Source organism: Oryza glaberrima, chromosome 8 (genome assembly GCF_000147395.1).
Source record: "Oryza glaberrima chromosome 8, OglaRS2, whole genome shotgun sequence".
In the NCBI taxonomy this organism is placed as follows: domain Eukaryota; kingdom Viridiplantae; phylum Streptophyta; class Magnoliopsida; order Poales; family Poaceae; genus Oryza; species Oryza glaberrima.
Window position 1 is genome coordinate 4,697,019 of NC_068333.1, and position 16,489 is coordinate 4,713,507.

General features: G+C 42.1%; 1 protein-coding gene and 1 pseudogene across 1 annotated transcript; both read left to right on the forward strand.

The window, feature by feature from the left end:
* Positions 1-6,361: 6,361 nt before the first annotated feature.
* Positions 6,362-9,420, forward strand: LOC127782616 (F-box/FBD/LRR-repeat protein At1g16930-like). The gene is made up of 4 exons (XM_052309886.1): positions 6,362-6,458; positions 6,620-7,692; positions 8,638-8,793; positions 8,874-9,420. The coding sequence occupies exons 2-4, from the start codon at positions 6,637-6,639 to the stop codon at positions 9,114-9,116; spliced, it is 1,455 nt and encodes a 484-aa protein (XP_052165846.1). The 5' UTR covers positions 6,362-6,458; positions 6,620-6,636; the 3' UTR covers positions 9,117-9,420.
* A 3,014-nt stretch (positions 9,421-12,434) lies between these two features.
* On the forward strand, positions 12,435-15,786 carry LOC127782804 (uncharacterized; annotated as a pseudogene).
* The last annotated feature ends 703 nt before the right edge of the window (positions 15,787-16,489 follow it).

Sequence of the window (16,489 nt, forward strand, 5' to 3'; positions counted from 1 at the left end):
AAGAAGCAGCTGCCATCAGGGGTTCATCTTTGGCTGAGTTCGCTATAGTAAAGTCAAGTACTTGGCCGATTCCAATTTCATCCCAGTGAACCCTCTTGCTGGTTGATACACGTTTGAACCATGTGGTCCAGCTCTTTTCTGGTGGAACTTTCTCTAGGGATGGCTAGGATTTGAAGGTATTCTTTCAGTGACCTAGATTTGGGTTGCTTAATCTGAAGGGGATCCTACTGGTTTCACCAATAATGAACTCGGTGGGGTCTGGATTGCCGACTGGGCCAAGAAAGTAGTGATTTTCATACGACAGGCTGGGAGTCGCAACTAGGTTGGAAAGGTGCTACAAATCCAAAGCAATTCAGAGCGAGAGAGTGATATCAGATTGGAGAAGATTGATTTGCTGCTAAAGAAGGGGATTTAGCCGATGAGAACTTACCTCGGCGTATTCGGCTGATGGTGCACCAGGTGGGTTGGCGAAAGACGAACATTGGTGCGGGCGGAGATCTCGCCGGGAAGGAAGTCGCCTAGGAATCGCCTTTGCGCCGGAGGAATCGCCGGAGAAGAGAGAGAAAAGGTTTCACTTGAGCAGTGAAAACGGAAGTCATGGCGTGAGATTTCTCGAGGGTAACGGTTAGTATTTAAAGCGCTGGAATAACGGACAAAAGTGGCGAAGTGCGAAACTTGCTCGGAGTCGGCTTACGGCAAATCCGGAACATTATCAAATATTCCGGACTTGGGGGCATGTGTTAACAACCAAATTTGGTAACATCAGCGTTGGAGAGAAGATTAGATCGAAGTAAAGTCGGAAGCGGAGATTGAGTTGGAAAACAGGGTAGGAATCGGCTACGACAAGATCGGCTGGGTCTGAGTCGGGTTAGGTAAGCCGATGTGGCCGATTTCGACAATACGACTTGTACACGGCATCAGGTTCAAGTTAATGTGCTTCAAGATGATTGCCACGCATGGATAGTCTTGGGAAGGCAATTGTGTCTATTAATTAGAATATTTTAAGTAAATTCCTTATAGATAAATGTGGGCAAAAGTCTGTCGCAAAGACTTTTGGTATCTTAGAGTTTGTTAGAGATAATGGTCGTGTCTGGTATGGGCATATCTCGTAATCCTCGGGTATAAGTAGACCCCGAGCCCTATGTAATTTTTAACACACACGTTCAATACAATCTCGGCGCATCGCCACCCTTTTTGCTTTAGTTTTGTTTTGACGAGTTCTTGCGTTCGGATTGAGCTGCATCGATCTCGATCTTCAACAAGAGGTAAAATTCGTTATGACGGATTGTGTTCTTAGGATTAGTGCTTCCATCTTCATGACACTCTAATCTTGTTTATGTAATTCGTCGAGTTATCATAAATCTTACATAATCTCTAGCAATGTCACCATCTAATCTAATATCGGCCAATATCTGTATGCAGAAGGCAGCCGATTAGGTTAGATCTTGATGTTGGTCTAGATTATATAAGATATCTACCATTGTATGAAACTTCTAGCGGCTTGATTGTCTAGATATCGTTCTTCTTTTCATACTTAACTCTACATCAATTGAGTTTGATCTATTAAGTCGTGCTTAGAATATCGATCTCTAGCATGCCTTCTAGTTGCCGATTAGAATAGCATCGGAGTTTCAGCCGATCGTATCCGATTTACCCATATTTATTATATATGTCTCATTGATATGCTAAATCTGCCCTTTATATCAAGATATTGCTGTATCTAAATATGTTAGGCTTTTGTTTGATATATTATACTTGCTTTAATATCCTGATATAGAGTGGTATCGGAGTATTAGCCGATACACGCTAGATCTATATGATCGGCTACGCTATAAACATATATAGTCTTGTTATTGACATATATTTCGATCTAAGTGATTCATACTGTCTCAGCATGATGACCGATCTATCCCAGTCACTTGATTTAAGTATATATCGATATAAGGAGTATATATCGTTAATATCTACAGCCGATCGAGTAGGTTTAGTTCTTCTTTACTTATTCATGACTGCCGATCGATACACGGATGGCATCGGCTCAAAGATAAATGATATGTCATCGGCATCTAGCCGATCGGCTATCATTTATAAATTTAACTACGGTTTCTTTGCTTCTATTTCTTGTTAATTATAGGATCAAATAAACTGGTACGCTAACACATCCAAAGGCGAGTTTTGGACCTACACTGGAGTTAAGCAGATCTCCCAGGCCACGTGTTTTCTGTCAACACCCCCTTGAATAACAATACTAGACATCATTCACCCTCAACTTTCCTTACAGGATGAATTACCCCCCACTCCATTGGCTTTGGAGCGGTTTTCGTCTTACGTGACGCACAAGTGGTAGTCCATTCAGCATAAAAAAATTTAAAACGGTAGGGTCCACATGTCAGTTTTGCTTCTTCCTCTATTGGTCTCCTCTTTCTTGGCTCATCTCGGTCGCTGTGGATCTCTGCCCGTTCACTCGCGAACCAATAGGTGGAGGGAGAGAGGAGGTGAGGTGGAGCGCATCAGGAGCTCAATTAGATGGTGGTGGTGGCGATGGAGGCAAGAAGCGGGGAGTAGACAAGTACCTCTCTCAAATAGCTCATGGAGTCCGCCACCGAACTGAGCTCTAGTTGGATCCATCACCACCCCGATCTCCACGTGGAACCGACACCACCTCGAGCTTCGCATCTGTAGGATCAAGGAGGCCGACTAGGGGGGGTGAATAGGCGGTTTTAAAACTTAATGGCACTTAAACAAAACTAACCTAAGTTGCTAGGTAGGTAAGGTGCAAGGTTAACTAAGCAACTAAGTTAAGTTTTGCAAACCTAGGTGATATGGGCTCAAATATGTCTATGAATGTAAATAGCACAAATGTAAATGCAACAAATAAATGAGACAAGAGACAAGGAATTTTTCACCGAGGTTCGGAAACTCGCCGGGTTTCCTAATCCCCGTTGAGGCGAGCCCAACTCCACCGCTCAACCACGAAGCCACCGCACGCCCCCTTCGTCAAGGGGTGGGCAAGGCGGGAGCCGGCCCACGGAGAGGACTACCCAAGCCTCGATCACTCGGGGTAGTTCTTCCTTCACTCCGAAGGTGGTGAACTCCAAACCACTCACAAACGGCACCGGGCCTCCTCCACAATCTCCTCGGAGAGGTCACCGGGCAACACCTACACAAGCCGTCTAGGAGGCGGCAACCTCCAAGAGTAACAAGTCTAGGATGCTTGCCGAGGATGATCAAGTGCCACACTAGCTATAACAATGAAGCAATGCACTTGGATTGGCTTAACTCACTCTCTAACACCTCACTAGATAAACTAAGTGCACAAGGGTGTGAGAGCTCTTGCAAGGGTTCAAGATAATGCAATGGAGTGCCAAAACCTTACCCTTGCTACTGGGGAGTGGGTATATATACCCCCAATCACCAAAACTAGCTGTTGGAACCAAAATCCCCAACTCTGTGCTCTGCCAATCAGACCGCCGTTGTGAGGCCGGTCAGACCGGACTACTTTGTAACGGCTAGAAAGCTAGCCGTTACAGGGCAATCATTGAGCCCACTCAACCTGGTCGGTCTGACCGCAGTGTAGTGGCCGGTCAGACCGTCCACGGCTCGGTCTGACCGGTTGCGACTTTGGCGGCTCTATATCGTCACTAAAAACCAGACCAGTGCAACAGACCAGTGGGCCGGTCAGACCGGCCTTACCACGCCGGTCATACCGGCTAACAGGCCCGGTCAGACCGGCCTAAGGCCCACGGTCAGACCGCAGGTCACTTTTCAGCTCAACCGATCGTTAGTAAAACGGCGATATCTCTTGACTCGGTCTCGGAATTTGGCGTTCTTGGACTCTATGGAAAGCTTATTCAAAGGGCTATCCAACCCATGAAAAATCCATCCAAGAAACACAACTTTTCTCTGGGAGAAAGGGCTCACACTCCAAAGGATACTCCACCGGACATAACCACATGAGGCTACCCAAACCTATAGGATTTGCCCACATCTCTCTTTGTTTAGGACTTGAGAAAACTCACCACACTTGGCTAGACAAGCCCACCAAATACACCTACATGCATATGAACTAATATGGCACAAGATCATCCACAAGCTCGCTTCATAGACCCCTCTTGATAGTACGGCGCCTATCTAGCAAATCCGGTCTACACCAAACACCAAGACCGGGAAAAGACTAAGAAAACATTCTTAGCTCCATTATACCTTTGCCTTGCGCATCCAACTTGGGGTCAAGCTTAAGTCGAGATCAACACTTGTGACCATTTGATTCAACCATGTTTATACCAAGGTATTTACCATCATTTGTCAAGACTTTCTTCTCATTACAAGCTTGATTTCATTCTTGCCAACATGGCGATGTCCTTGGCTTGGTGACCATTAACCCATGGTGTCATCCATTAGCCTCATCATAGTGGGACCTATTCCTTTTCACATCTCAAAGGAGAACATTAGTCTCAACAAATCGGTTGTCATCCTTCACTTGATGACCAACTGGTTGCATATGAAAGATATGGATATGTTTGTTGAGTTTTCATTAAAATCACAAGTGTCATATATTCGTATGCAAGCTCAAGTGCAAAGATCCGATATAAATAATAGGTGAACAACATGGATCTAGAACATGCACAATAAATGTATAGGATTTGCTCCCCCTAAATATATGCATACAAATAAATATACAAGAGATGCAAGTGTATGCATAATTAGAGAATGACCAATGGGGGTTTATCCTATACACATAGAGAAGGCATATGTAGTAATGATGTAGACCAACATAAAACATATACCTTCATGATCTCCATGTTCTCAATGTAAATGAGACTAAATAAGATAAGACTCAAGTAAACATTAGTCTCACACTTATATATCAATAACATGGAAATCATATATATATGAACCTATCAAAAAGTAGGAGATAAGAAGTGGTACATATCATTTTATCTCTATGCATTTCATCCTTGTCATGATTAAGGTCCATCACAAAAGAATGCAAGTCTTCCACATCTCATTATCGGGAAATAACCTAGTAGACAACTTATGCAAAAGAGAGGTTAATCCCATAAACATCGGTTTATCATCTATCACCAAAGTAATAATTACACAAATTGTTTAATCCAAGATCTTTCAATTTTTTCTCTCTTTGGTGATGGATAATAACCCGATATAAATAATATAGAGAGATGAGATGAAAGATGATTTTAAATCAAGATAGAAATCTTATAATAAACAAAATATAGAATAAGCTCCCCCTCAAGTGTACATACATATGGATATAAAGGAACACATATGCACATAATCAATCAAGATCAATGAGGGAGCTCACACTATATTTTGGATCCACAAGAGAGACCAAGTTAGAATATGTGAAGTTTAATACATACCTCTCATTATTTTTATTTTCATATCCAAATGAGACTAGTCAAAGAAAGGCTCATAAAAACGTTAGTCTCATATAATTAGATTTGTCACTAATCACCAAAACCAAATTAAGGCACTTGAATTTACAGCATCCAATCATCTCCACACCGTGACAGGTCTATTACCCCGCATGGTCATTCGACTTTTTGACACCTCGCCAACCCCACCCCCAAAGCCAATCCCTTGCCGCTCGTCGTCATCGCCGTCGCCACCACCACAGAAGAAGAGAGCCATGGCTACCAGCCTAGCTCCGCCATGCTCTCCCCCTCCCCCACCCCCCCCCCCCCCCACCCCCATCTCTTCTCCCTCTTTTTCTTCCCTATCTGCTGGCTACGTCGAGCTCAAGTAGCTTTTCACGACAACAGCCTCGTCGCCGTTGCCGCCGCCACCATTGTAGCCCAATTCGCCGATGCATTGATTCCGTCTTTGTCACTGTCACCACTTTTAAAATTTCTTTATGCTAATTAGACTACCCTTTAGAGCAAGTCAGGGGGTTATTCGTTTGGTACGAAAAGTTGAGGATGAATGATGTCTAATTTTGTAATTAAGGGGATAATTTATATTGTCACAGTAGTTCAGAGGTTAATTTAGGCTATCTTCGCTCCAGCGTGTTTCCAACCAGAACAGTGCGCACGGAAAACGGAACGGTCTATTAGCACGCGATTAATTAAGTATTAGCTATTTTTTTTCAAAAATGGATTAATATGATTTTTTTAAAACAACTTTCGTACATAAACTTTTTGTAAAAAAACACACCGTTTAGCAATTTGAAAAGCGTGCACGTGGAAAACGAGGGAGATGAGTCCGGAAACCTAGGTTAAAAAGTCCTATACTTTTTGTCTTTTTCCATAAACAAATACAGTATATAGTCATCCCGATACACTAGTTCTTAGGACTATATATACTGGGCATTTTCGGTAATTCCTCGCCCCTTGTGTCTTGAAGCCGTTCTACCACCTGCTGGTGCTCCAAAGTTGAAAGTCGAAAGCAGCGAGAGCTCTTGGCGCCCATCGATTCGCCAAGAAATCCCCAATCTCTCCGTGAGTTCTTCTCCTCCTCCCCTCGATCGCGTGCTCCGATGTGTTTCTTGCGATTCTTGGTTGCCGATTCGCCGTTGTTGGTTGGTTTCCTCCTTTTGCTAGCAGAAGCTTTGGTTCTGGAGTTTGTTGATGCGGTTGGTCGGTCGCCGTGTCCATTGCAGGCAACCCGTTCGACGGAATGCAGCAGGGAGCCGCGGGGGAGGCGCCGCGGCGCGACGACGGGGAGGCGGCGGGGCCTTCCGGTGGTGGCGGGGGCGGTGGTGAGGACCGCATCAGCGCGCTCCCGGACGAGGTGCTCGGCAGGATCGTGTCGCACCTGAAGGCGTGGCAGGCGGTGCGCACGAGCGTGCTCTCCAAGCGGTGGCGCAACGTGTGGGCGTCCGCGCCGCGCGTCGACATCCGCCACCCCTGCGCCTGCGACGGCCGCGCCGACCAGGAGAGGTTCCACGGCTTCGTCGACACCCTGCTCCTCAGGCGCCGCCCGTTCGCCCCCATCAAGGCGCTCCGGCTGAGCTGGAGCCACGGCGGCGGCGCCAACAGGTGGATCGCTCATGCCGTCAGGCGCGGGGCCGAAGAAATCGAACTCTCCACGAGGCATCACCAAGGTTCTCTGGAACCGGAGCCGGAGTTCACGAGCTTCATTTCTCCCAAGATCAAGATCTTGAAGCTGACGCGTGTCGGCATGGACATCAGGTCTATCACGCAAATCTGCTCTAGGTGCACTTCTTTGGAAGAATTAGAGCTCGAGGATGTTCGCCTACTTGAAGGGCAGATTCAATCGGCCTCGCTGAAGCGCTTGTCTATCATCAAATGCTATATCGATGATGGCTTTTTGGTTGATGCTCCGAACCTTGTCTCGCTCTGCTTCATCAGACCTCTCGGCATTGAGAGAAAGGGGGGAGCCAATTCCTCGTCTGATAGACTTTGGTGGCCAGTGTGGCTGAATGACGACGATGGATATGATCATGATGATGATTTCTTTGCAAATGCTAGTGCTGTACAATCTGACGATAAGAGAGGCAGTAAATCTGATCAAGATGATCTTGAAGGTTGCAATGATGATGATCGTACTGTGGCCTATGATGAGATTGCAGATGAGTACTCCAGTAATGGTGGTCCTGGTGATGAACATGGAGGATATTCTGAGAGCGATGATTCTACAATATGTGGTCCCTATGGTTTATTTAATGTTCTTGTAAAGACATCTCTGATCATGATAGCCCGGGAAGGAGAGGTAGTGTTTAATCACCCTGCTACGTTTGATCATGTCATTCTACATATTATGTTCTCTCTTATTTGTATGCTTTCTTTTTCCGGGATGTGCGCATTACTTTTGCACAATTCTTTGCAAGCAAATATGTCACTGTATGAGAAAGGAACTAGTTACGGTGCATTAACAGAACTGTCTTCATAAACTTAATGTGTAGAAGAAAGTTTGGTCAGTTCTGCTTGTTACGAGATTTCTCAAATTAGTATGGTTAACTCAGTTTATAGTACAAAGAGTGCTCATATTGCTAACATTACAGTACTGTCACTCAAACAACGTCCTTACAAAATGCTTCCGTTGTAGCTTGCTGATGACAATATTAAGAAGTTTCTTACTAATTGATCAGCCAAATGAATTGGTGTCACTCAGGTGACATTGTACATCTTTTAGGTACTACTGCAAGTTCTTATGTTCCTACCTGATCTTCGAGTGCACAAGTATTCAATCACTTCTCTCTATGGTGTATTGAACTTCGAATTTATCTCATGGCTGACTTGTTACCGTGCCTTTACTAGAACTCACAATTAGCAGTTCTTTTTATTTGTCTCTGGCCAAAGGAAGTTATATATTTGTCTCTGACCAAGCTAGTATGTTAGTTACATTTTTTTTACATAATGGAAGTACATCTCACAAATATTTCACAACTCACTTGAGCAAAACCTTGGGTTCATCTCATACCAGGACAAATTTTGGTTGCCATTCTGGAACATTTGTTGGTAGTGCAACATGTGTACTAACTGATTACTAAAAGTGGCAGAACTTTCAAGGCTAGTTTAATATTCATCTGATGATTGCAAACCTGTGATTTTTTTTCCTATAATCTTGTCCATGTACCACTTTTGATTTGTCAATGCACATATCTTTTGATTTGTTTGGGTCACTGAATCATTTGGTATCTATGGACATGTGCAGCTGCTTCTGAGGAGGGAATTGGAAAATTTCCCCATGTTCATTAACCTGAATACTCTGTCCCTTGGTGAATGGTGTATGGTTCCTGACTTCAGTGCTTTGTCAACCATACTTGAGAAATCACCTAATGTAGAAAGGCTTTATCTTCACCTTGACATGGTATGTGTACTCACATGCTTGAAAAAAAGTTTGCTTGGAGTGCTTATGTATGTTATTGATCCCTTAAATCATTGTTTTAGGTCCACAGAGGAAGAGGGGACATCGATCCAAGTGGAGGATCATTTGCTTGCAACAACCTGAAGAAGGTTAAGATCACATGTTGTGAAGATGATGTAATGGTCCATAAGCTGGCGGAATTCCTCGAAGCTAACGGCCTACAGCGTCAGAGGATTTTTGTTCGTCACACATCCAGAACTCGTAGAGACTCCAGGGCGAAACAGAAAGAGCAAGAGGATCATTTGAGGCTCACAAAGAAGTGGTGAACGGTGTGAAATAGTAGAAGCCCGGAGTGAGGGAAAGGTGCCTAAAATGCTGAAAGCCGGTGCGGACGTTGAGGAATCCAGTGCTGAGTTTACATTGCAGTTAACACTAGGATTGTCTACTGGATGTGTATATGCATCAGTTTTAGTACAGATACCTGGGTATGTGCAAGATTTTGCATTCGTTGGTGTTGCATGAAAATAGATGGCTGGTCAGAATGTTTAGAGACTTGGGAGTCCTGTGAACTGCTATATCATGTTTGAGTAGGAGCAATTCCCGCTGAATATATCTGCTTTTGTGATTGATTGTCTGGCCTTAGTAGTTCTGTAATTGTGTTGATGATTGCAACTATGTTTATACTCTTCATTTTCTCATGGTGTCAAGTCCAACAGCTGAGACATCTTGGCCACATTACTGTGCATGTCGCCTGCTCTAGTATGTTATAAACGTTATCTGGTGACCAATACTATTTCAATGATGGTTTACATTTGGAACCATTTAATCAGGGAAGCAAGTGGGGTGGACAAACTTTTTTTTTTCCGCTTATCACAATTTTATTTTATTTTTTCAAATTGTATACTAGTAGTTGGAAATAAATTATAAAGGGTGTAGCTATATTTATGGCGCCATATTTTTCATCAAAAAATAGTCAGCATGTATTTACATTGTAAGTCCCTAAATTACATATGTAATTTTAGTGTATTTACAGTGTAAGTCTCAAAATTACATATGTAAGTACTAAAATTACATACTAATTACATATGTAAGTGGGGTGTAAATGAGGTGTAACTACTGTGTAAGTGGCTGAAAAAAATCGACTGTAGCATATGGCGCCATATTTCTAGCAACTCCGATTATAAAATGGGTTTGTATACGGGTAGCGGGATTGTCTACTTACATCACTAATTTGAATGCTATCCTATACAGGAAATATATGCTTCCATGTACTCTCTTCCTGCTATTCCTATATTAAATAAACTAGTATGGTGGCTAGCATCATTATTTTCTCTCATATAATAGCATATATGTTTTCTCATTATATTATTCAAATATATTAAAATGACAACATAATTTTAAATTTGCAATAACATAATTCAAAACTACTAATGTGTAATATTCATATTATATTTTATATACGTGTTAGTTATTAATTATTTTTAATATCAAATTTTAGTTATTTGTAAATTATATATATTCCTATATAGACTCTAGACTCGTCTTTTAATATTTCTTTTTTTTAATTCCGAATTTTCTGTAAATTGTATTTCTATATAGACTCTATGCTCTTCTTCCAATATTATTTATTTTTATTTTTGAATTTTTATTATTTCTAATTGTATTTCTATGTGGACTTTAAACTCATCTTTCAATATTCTTTAATTTTTAATTTCGAATTTCAGTTACTTCTAAATTATATTTCTATATTGACTTTAAACTCTTCTTCCCATGTTTTTCTTAATTTCGAATTTTAGTTATTTGTAAATTGTATTTTTATACGGACTCTAAACTCTACTTTTAGTTTTATTATGTTTATTCTAAATTTTAGTTAGTTTTAAATTTCTTTATGGACTTTATACTCTACTTCTAATATTTCTTTTTTTTAATTCCGAATTTCTATTTTTTTTCTTAATTGTATTTCTATATGGACTCTATACTCTACTTCTAATATTCCTTATTTTTAATTCCAAATTTCTATTATTTCCTAATTGTATTTCTATATAGACTCTATACTCTACTTTTAATATTCCTTATTCTTAATTCTGAATTTCAGTTATTTCCTAATTGTATTTCTATATAGACTCTAGTCTCCTCTTCTAATATTCCTTATTTTTGAATTCCAAATTTCAGTTATTTCCTAATTGTATTTCTATATGGACTCTAGTCTCCTCTTCTAATATTCCTTATTTTTTAATTCCAAATTTCAACTATTTCTAAATTGTATTTTTATATGGACTTTAGTCTCCTCTTCTAATATTTCTTATTTTTTAATTCCGAATTCAGCTATTTCTAAATTGTATTTCTACATGGACTCTGCTTTTTTTCTTTTTCTCCGATTAATATGAGAATTTCTAAGCCATGAGAGCGAACGTGGAGGCTCTTTTTTCTATTCCTGTAATAATATAATAATAGATAGGTTGGTGTTAGAACACACGAATTAGGTTGAGTATATATTTAACTCTAAGGAAATTTCTCCGTTCAGTTCGAGCTCATGTTTACTTTCCTTCAAAAAGTACATGAAAAGACAAAAACCTAGGAAGAATTTCTATGAAAATTCCTAGCGTATTCCTCCATTTAAAAAAAGAAAGGTGAAAACCCATAATTCTCCATTTCTTCAATTTCCTTTGAAATTTCTACCAAATAGGCTTTTATTTATTACAATTCTTACTTAGGAGTATTATCTACCGGATTGGCCCAACACATCACCATAAAAAAAGGAAAATCAACCTTAATAGAAACTTATTTAGAGTTAAGTCAATTCTCTAAAAACCCTAGTCTTTTGTCTCCCCTTCCCCTCCTTCCGCCTATCGCCGCCACACCCCTGCCCTATACATTCCTCCCTGCCATCCTCCATTTCTCCCTCTCGAAAAAGACCTTGCTACCTCATGCCCATCTCTAGTGGCTCATGCTGCTAGATACGCTAGTACTTCCTAAGGCTACTTGGTTTTACCGCAACCGCCTAGACACATCGCGTACTATCTCTAGGCCTGAGCGTTTAGTAACTTATTCTGGTGGCCATCACTACCAAATTATTGTTGCCGTCACCGGAGAAGATGGCCGAAGTATAAATCTTGAAAAGAAAAGTTCACGTGATACATGAATAATAAACGGTTCTATTAGCTAACTGTCGACAGTTTTCATGAGTGAAAACTGTCAAATTTTTGGGCCGTTGATTCCATGCTAAGATTTGTGCTGAGATATTTTGCTATCGAATCTAAACCCTATTTTTACAAGCTAGTCCCATCATCACATGTTTATGGCATATTTGTTCAAGTTACATCTAAATTACACTCTAGTTACATGCTAGTTACACTGTAGTTACACTATAATTACATTGTAATTATAGCGTAACTATACTATAACTATATTATTATCTCTATATTCCGATATAAATTAGATATAAAGTTGCATATATTATTTTTAATACATATATACAAGTTATTATTATTATTATAGTATAGTTCAGTGAAATTATAGTACTTATATACTATAGTTAGATTTTAAAGTTTTCCAAAAAAAAACAATCTGCAGTTTTCTAGCTAGTGCCATAATAAATCTGTTGTTTTATCGTGGGAGTAAAACATCGGAATCTGGAGGAAATTCCTTGGGTAGAGACTAGAGAGTCCCATTTCGGTATTCAACTATTTCTATTTTCTCCTCTCAAAAAGGGGAAAAAAAAGGATCAACCACTACGCCTTCGTCTTCAACCTCCCGTTGCTCTGAAGGATCACGAGATTCCTCGCCATCGCAGCTGATCTCTCCATAAGTTTCCATTCCCCTTCTCCAGGTTTGGTTGCTTCTTGCAAGGATTCATCGCGAACTTTTCTTCTTCTTCTTCTTTTTTGTTCTGATCTCGAGTTGCGTTTCCATGGCCGTCGTGTCCCGTGCAGGCCAGGTGTTCGACGAAATGTCGCTGGAAGAAACCAACCCGACGGTGGTGGAGGAGGAGGATGGGGAGCCCGGCAGCGCGGAGGAGGATGCCGTCGCTTACGGTGAAGTCCAGGTGTTCGACGAAATGCCGCTGAACGAAACCGACCCGGCGGCGGCGGCGGAGGAGGGGGAGCCCGGCAGCGCGGAGGAGGACGCCGTCGCTTCGGGCGAAGACCGCCTCAGCGAGATGCCGGACATGGTGCTGCACCACGTCATGTCGTTCCTCAAGGCGTGGGAGGCGGCGCGCACCTGCGTGCTCTCGCGGCGGTGGCGCCACCTCTGGGCCTCCGCGCCCTGCGTCGACATCCTCCTGACGAGCGACCGCCAGCCGCCGCCGCCGGCGAACAGGCGCATGCGCCACCACCAGGCCTCCGCGCCCTGCCCCTGCGCCGACGTCCTCTGGACGCGCGACCGCAATCCGCCGAGCGACACGCGCAGGTTCGTGAACTGGCTGCTGCTCGCTCGCGACGAGCTCGCGCCGGTGGACACGCTCCGGCTGCGCTCTGCTCACGTCGATGGTTTCGAGGACAAGTTTAAGAATGCCGATGTCGAGAAGTGGATTAGTGAAGCTATCAAGAGGAAAGCTCGGGTGATTCAACTTGAAGATCATTATGGGATGTTCGTTGTATTGGCTCACCAGGTCTTCGCTTCCAACCATCTCAAAATCTTGAAACTGTCGTACACCGAGCTAGATGACGATATTTTCAGGGGATTCTCCTCTCGATGCCCTTCTTTGGAAGAACTGGAGCTCAAGAAATGCGTGGTAAGTGCCCGCGAGATTTCATCAGTTACTCTGAAGAGTTTGATCATGGTTGAGTGCAAGTTCACTATGAATCTCTCTGTTGGTGCTCCAAACCTCGTGTTTTTACAATGCATCACACCAATGAAATGGGTTCCCGTGCTCAAGGACTCTGGGTCGCTGGTCACAGGAAGTATCATGATTGATGACTCGCTACTTATTGGTGATTCTAAAAAAAGACATGAGGTGGATGGTTTCTCTTCTGATTATTCTTATGGTGGCTCTTCTGAAGATTATTTTGATGATCTTTCCAGTGACATCAGTGATGACTATGACTATAACTATGGAAAAATATCAATAGTGATGCTGATACATATGAGTACAAGGAGATTGCGAATGGATATAAATTTGAGCAGTTTAAAGACCATGATGATGGAGGTGATTGCAGTATGGGTGGTAAATATCATGGCTCCAGTTCTAACAATGGGTTCAATGATGATAAAACTTTGGGTGGACAAAATGTTCTTCACAGCCTTTCAAATGCTAGAAGTTTGGAGCTGTTAGCTCATTCAGGAGAGGTACCTCCCTTAACTTCTACTAATATTCTTGTATAGTTCATACTTTCGCTTTCACTAATGTGCAGCAGGGACTCATCACTCATGGTGCAAAATATAGCATTGGAATGCATTTTTTTTTTGGTTGGTTATAGTGTGCACTTCTTTCAATTATATGCAGTGTGTTCAAATTTAGGAAGATTGATCTGCTTTACTACTATTGACTAGAATGGCATGCTTTAGGTTCTTGCTGTCATGGTAGATGGGGGCATTTCCTTTTTTCCCCCCTTACTAGTGGAATGATTCTGCTAATGATTTCTTTTAGATATCTTCAAGAGTTCTCACTTTTCACTAAAAAGGAGTTCCCTCCAGCACTGAAACTTATGGACGCTGCAAACATTTAGTTGCGTACAAAGAACTCCCTATGTTGAGCAAACAATTTGTTTATATGTATCCTATAATCCTAAGACCAGTCCTAGGAATATATGCAATTTCATTAGCAAAAAAGGAAAAAATGGCACTGCATACCTGAATATACTTTTATCCTGCAACTCGTTATTCACTGTCACGTACAACGTAGGTGGTTCTGAGCAGGGAATCAAGAAGTTGTCCAACTTTTAGCAACCTGAAGACTTTGTCCCTTGGTGAGTGGTGTATCAGTATGGTCGCTGACTTCGACATATTGATTCTCTTCCTCCAGAATTCACCTAATTTGGAGAAGCTTTTTCTTCAACTTGAAATGGTACAAGATCAACTAATGTTTCTCAATGATTTGCAATTCAATATGTAAGTTTCAGCATTTGGTAGTAGTTAACTAATTTGGCTTTTTTTTGCCTGCTAAAAGAGTTACAACATCCAAAAGGAATTGGAAAAAGGTATCAAACCAAAAGGAGGATCGTTTGCCTGTAAACGCCTTAGTATGGTGAAGATCAGATGCACCAAGGATGATCTTAGAGTCCATATGCTGGCACAGTTGTTCAATTCTAATGGCTTGTCCTTAGAGAAGATTTTCGTCCGTCGAAGTGGGAGCTTCCGTAAGTATTATTGTTCATATCTTTGCTTCCTTTTTTTAATTCTTTTTGCTGTACAAATGTTATAACATTTCATCAAAAGATATGCTGATCAAGAGGCATGCTATCACGTGATAGAAACATGAACAATCAAATGGAAAAAGTTCAACTATTTAACTTCTTTTTTTTTTGAACTACTCCTGTTTTTTATATTTGATGTTGGTTAGTTCATTCATCTAAAAGACAACGGAGGTAGTGTTAACTTCTTTTACACAAACTTTTGCCAGCAATATTTTCTCTGTTGCTTTGGCTTGAATATTGTTCTGTACACTTTCCACCTTATAACTTTACGATGTTTGTGCTAGGCCTTCGCAACTCCAAACTTAACAGAGAATTAAATTGCCCGTGGTGGATGTCGTGACTGGTCGCTGTGAAACCCAGACCTTCAAAATATTCAAGATCGATGCTCTAAGGATGATGTAAGAGACTCCATAATCCATATGCTGGCGAAAACCGTTCAGGACTTTTGATATACCCCTTCAGAAGATTTACCATTCATGTCCATTTGAATTGGAGTTATTCATGTCCAGTTGAAGCCACTGTCATCTTAGTTTACCTTGCTACCAGTATAGTTCGAATTTACAGTTACAGCAGACGTCGTGTGCTACGGTTTAAAGCAAGAGAAAATTCGATCTATAGCACAGAAAACAAGCAGGTACCAAAAAATAGCACATAAAGTTTACACTTTCGATTAGAAGCACATGTCATCTATTTTTCTTCGATCCATAGCACTTCCGTCACATTTTGAGCAAACGGTGTTAGTTCTAGCGTAAAGAAATTTCATGTCGGGCTAATTTGCCCAGCTCATCTCCTTCCTTCTCATCCCCATCTCCACTCACTCCCCAAACCCAATTTCCTCCCCGTCACGAGCAAGGCGCGAGCCCGGCCGCGAGCGTCGAGCAAGCAGCGCTCCACCATCGTCTCCCCTCCGCCCGCCGTTGTCTCGATCCCCTCTGCTCGTCGCATGCCGCTGTACCAAACAAACCACCATCTGTCACCGTCTCTTCTCCTCCCCGCTTCACCAATCAATCCAAACCCTAGAGCAATACCCCTTGCTGGAATCGCTCGCACCCTAGAGCTCCAGTTCCCACCCCAGCCACGGCGGATCAGGGGCAGTCTGGTCTGCTGCCGCAGCGATATCGTGCGCCCCGGATTTGAGAGTTCCAATGCCGATTTCGTACGTGGTCGTGGTCCCTGGGTGGATTATTGGACAGTGAGATTCTTCTCTACTGACTTTGATTTGTTTTCTTTGATTTTGCTTCCCGGATGATGTTGGATGTGGTTCGTGTTCAGGAACCTTTGCGCCAAGGCTTCGGTTTTGCGTGGTTCTTGGATCCGGTTAGAGTAGGTTGTGGTTTGTGTCG

Excerpts from the sequence above, each read along its gene's own strand:
- LOC127782616 (XM_052309886.1), top strand. The coding sequence starts at position 6,637 with ATGCAGCAGGGAGCCGCGGGGGAGGCGCCGCGGCGCGACGACGGGGAG. Across the intron at positions 7,693-8,637 it reads TGATAGCCCGGGAAGGAGAG|CTGCTTCTGAGGAGGGAATT; the intron begins GTAGTGTTTAAT and ends GGACATGTGCAG. Across the intron at positions 8,794-8,873 it reads TTTATCTTCACCTTGACATG|GTCCACAGAGGAAGAGGGGA; the intron begins GTATGTGTACTC and ends TCATTGTTTTAG.